This window comes from Myotis lucifugus, unplaced genomic scaffold (assembly GCF_000147115.1).
Source record: "Myotis lucifugus unplaced genomic scaffold, Myoluc2.0 scaffold_77, whole genome shotgun sequence".
In the NCBI taxonomy this organism is placed as follows: domain Eukaryota; kingdom Metazoa; phylum Chordata; class Mammalia; order Chiroptera; family Vespertilionidae; genus Myotis; species Myotis lucifugus.
Window position 1 is genome coordinate 2,387,499 of NW_005871125.1, and position 3,754 is coordinate 2,391,252.

The 3,754-nt window shown below is 41.3% G+C and overlaps 1 protein-coding gene across 1 annotated transcript in view; it reads right to left on the minus strand.

Annotated features, from left to right (window-relative positions):
* TRIM55 (tripartite motif containing 55) overlaps nt 1-3,754 on the minus strand; it is a 39,464-nt gene that overhangs the window by 34,978 nt on the left and 732 nt on the right. The window contains exons 2-4 of the mRNA XM_023755500.1: nt 2,211-2,356; nt 1,026-1,121; nt 145-310 (exon numbers count right to left, since the gene is read on the minus strand). Coding sequence (XP_023611268.1) covers nt 145-310; nt 1,026-1,121; nt 2,211-2,356 — 408 coding nt within the window. The remainder of the gene's footprint in view (nt 1-144; nt 311-1,025; nt 1,122-2,210; nt 2,357-3,754) is intronic.

Here is a 3,754-nt window from a genome sequence, read left to right on the forward strand (position 1 = left end):
GCATCCCTTCCCTCTCTGGCCTTCCCCACCATCTCCAGATTACTCAAACGTGAGGTCATGTGCATGCAGCATCCCTTCCCACGGGACCCTCCATCCTTCCTGTCTCAAGGGGCTGCAGAGGAGGGACAGTGGAGAGTCCATTACCTTCTGCCTCTGGAACACGTGAGTGAGGGGAGCCACCTGGCAGTCCTTGTGTGCCCCAAAGATCTTGCACAGAGAGCAGGTGGGCACCTCACAGTTTAGACAGTAGATGTTGATGCGCTCTTCTTCATGCTCCTCGCACCTGGGCTGGTCGGACTTCTTTTCTGGTCTGGAAGGAGGTAGCAGATAAATGTGTCAGCTCCCAATGGGGCAGAGCCGAGATGGGTGATCAGCATCGCAAATCCCAGCTAGCCCCTGTACTCAACAGCAACCCATTCCAGAGGGCTCCCAGAGCCCTCCAAATTCAGTTTCCTTACAGTGATGTGCCTGGGGTGGTGGAGAATCTGATCTGTAGCATTTGCCAACTTCTGTGGTGTTGAGTATTCCCAGCATGGCAAATTTCAAGTTATAGGGGTGTGTGTGTGTGTGTGTGTGTGTAAGCGATCAACCAAAGGACTTGAATGCATGCATATAACCATACCAATGGACACAGACAGGAGGGGGTGAGGGCATGTGCTGAAGGGTGGGGGTGACCGGGGAGAGGTCAATGGCAGGGGAAAAGGAGACATATGTAATACTATATTACAATTCTTTAAACAATAAAGAATTAAAACAACAACAAAACTTGTGCAATTCCTGAAAGTTAACACTGGGCTCATGCATTAAGAGCATGCTCCAGCACTGTCTCCACTGCCCACTATTTTCAAGAGAACTCCTGCCATTAACCCAGAAAGTTGAATGTAAATAACTTCCTGAAGACTTGGCAGTGGTTAGGAGTGGGCAGTATGTGCTCAGGGAATGTGAACAATTATACTGAATAGGCAATAAGAAAAATGCAAAATGCTGTTCTGGGACATGGTGAACATTGGAAGTACAAATCTCACAGGTAGTCCCCAAGTTTTAGTTTTCCCAACAGGTCAGCACCAGCTAAAACTTTTCGAGCTACAGCAGGTAATAATGGAGCATCGGATTTGTAAATGCTAGAGAGAAGATGAACAAGCAATAAAGAAACCATGAAGGAGGGGTGACAAGTCATTGCTACTTATGGGTAACCTGTTAGCTGTGGAATCGCCTGTAGTGTCCCAAATTCACAGCGCATGATAGCACCCTGTATATTCCCCTAACCGTCAGCATGGCTTAGATGTTATGATCAAGATAAAAATTGCACCAAGTTGCCCTAGCTGGTTTGGTTCAGTGGACAGAGTGTTGGGCCACAGACTGAAGGATCCCAGGTTTGATTCCCATTGAGGGCATATGCCCAGCTTGTGGGCTTGATCCTGGGGGTGGGGTGGGGGGTGTGCAAGAGGCAGCCAGTCAATGATTCTCTGTCATCATTGATGTTTCTCTCTCTCTCTCTCTCTCTCTCTCTCTCTCTCTCTCTCTCTCTCCCTCCCTCCCTCCCTTTTACTTTCTCTCTGAAATCAATAAAAACATATTTTTTAAAAAATTACACCAAGTTGTAGTGCTTTAGGCTCCCTCTGGTGAGTATGGTGGGAGGTGTGGATGTAGCCAACTCACACAAAAATCTGGAATTTTTATATATCTTATCTAAAGACTGAGGCTGTTGATAGGTATTTGAAAAATTTAAATACAAACCCAAAACCTTGCCGAACATATGGTTATTTAGAAGCATGTCAGATTTGGAACTGAATATTTTTTAGCTGTTATCAAGATCTACTTTAAAAAAACTGCAGGTTTTGATGGGCCATGATATCAATATAGGGGGTTATGACCAGCATTGTTAAAATAAAATAGAATAGCTGGGTTCATCCCATTCTGTATATCCCAGGTTATTCCAGAGTCACCTAATATATCCTAAGATTCAGGATTCTGAGCTGATAAGGCTTCCAGCTTCTAGGGAACAACTGGGTTTCTGCCCAAATATCTGTCTGAGCCCTTTGTGCAACCTGTGGTTTTGTTACCAAATAAAAATGTCCCAACGGCAAGTCTCAAGTTTAAGAAACAACAGCATAAAAAGAATTCAATAATCACAGAAATACCCTTAGTACACTCAGCTATGAGCTTCATTGCTGGACATTTGGTTCATTGCTTTTATACAATTTGCTCACCTGGACACTATTTTTGACACATGTACCACACAGACTTTATAGTTAACTAATGTGTCTTGTAGTTTTACTAATGCTACAAGTTTTAACATCTCCTCTTCTCTGGACTTCATAACAACTATTGTTATTTCACATGTTTCAAGGTCTTGCTGTGGCAAGTAGAAAAATGGAAAATTATTGCAATAACTAGAACATGTAGGAAGGTACTGTAGTAGGCATGGAATCAGTTATTATATAACCTTCCTTAATAACTGGTTGATAACTCATTGGCTGGTTAACTTTTTTAAAGAGATAGTGTGTGTATTTGCATTTTAAATTAATGAAATACAATGAAATCCAAGCAACAGTAACAATAGGTCTTTCCTTCTTCTCAAGAGACTTTTGACTCAAGGGAAATAGTAAACTACGTTTCTCTGCAATATGTCATCAGCAATCATTCTTCTTCCCCAGTTCCATCTATATCCTGGTGCTATCGAATTTACTTTTGAATCATAAGCAGAAACTAATAGCTATAGTGACTATACTAATTATATGTTAGATTTATAAAGCAGCTTTCCTTCTAAGAGTGCAAGGCTCTCAGAAGCAGGCAGATGTTCCATAAATACATGCCTTCTAATTAGAATCACAATGAGGTCATTTCTAAATGGTCTTAATATTGCTATCAAGCTTTGTGGACCCGCCTGACCTGCATACAATTGAAGGAGGGCTCTTCATACCATGCCTTCTAGGAATGAATTCTCACAGTGTTGTCTTTAGGAAAAGAACTCTGTAGCCAATGTGATTTGATGAAGAAGAAGCCTCCTCCCCTTTAAATGATCAGATGTCTATACTGGATATCAATCAATCAATAGGTAAATGTTAATAGTATGCAGTAAATACAATCTAGAGATAGGGAAACATAACCTGAACTCCATCTTTATTTTTCTCCCATGTCTCTACACATTAAGTTGCATAAGGCCAGGACTATTATCTTGCCTTGCAATTTCCAGAGTCAATTCCATGACATGTTAGAGAATTTTGTTTTTATTATCATCTAGATAATTTTAAGATGAGACTGTCTGAACTAGGAATGGACTATTGGAAAGGTGCCATTTTTGTAATTTCCTATAAAGTTTTATGCTATGAATTTTTGGCTATGTTGAATCTGGAGCTACAAAGATCCTGTGAAGTACAGAAATGTCCACACTGAATGTAATACAAAGCTTTGGGTGGAGCAGCATTATGCCTCTTTCAATGTCACCATTTGGAGTGGATTGGTGTTGAATTACTTCATTCTTAAATTGATACAAAAGCATGGTCACTATCTCCCTTCTCCCTTCCCATGAGCAACTCTCAATCCCACTGGAAAAGACTGACTTGGAAAAACATTTTGCTATGAAGCAATTAGCGTGTGATGCTAAACAGGATTCTGTGTAGTGACTCTCTAAACAACCACCAAATAAATAAAAACAGCTGCAATGGTTTGATACATGAAAGAACTATACTGGCGGACGCCTGCTGGTAGATGTGCAGTGATATGTTCACCAAGCAGACACTCTGAAGTCGAT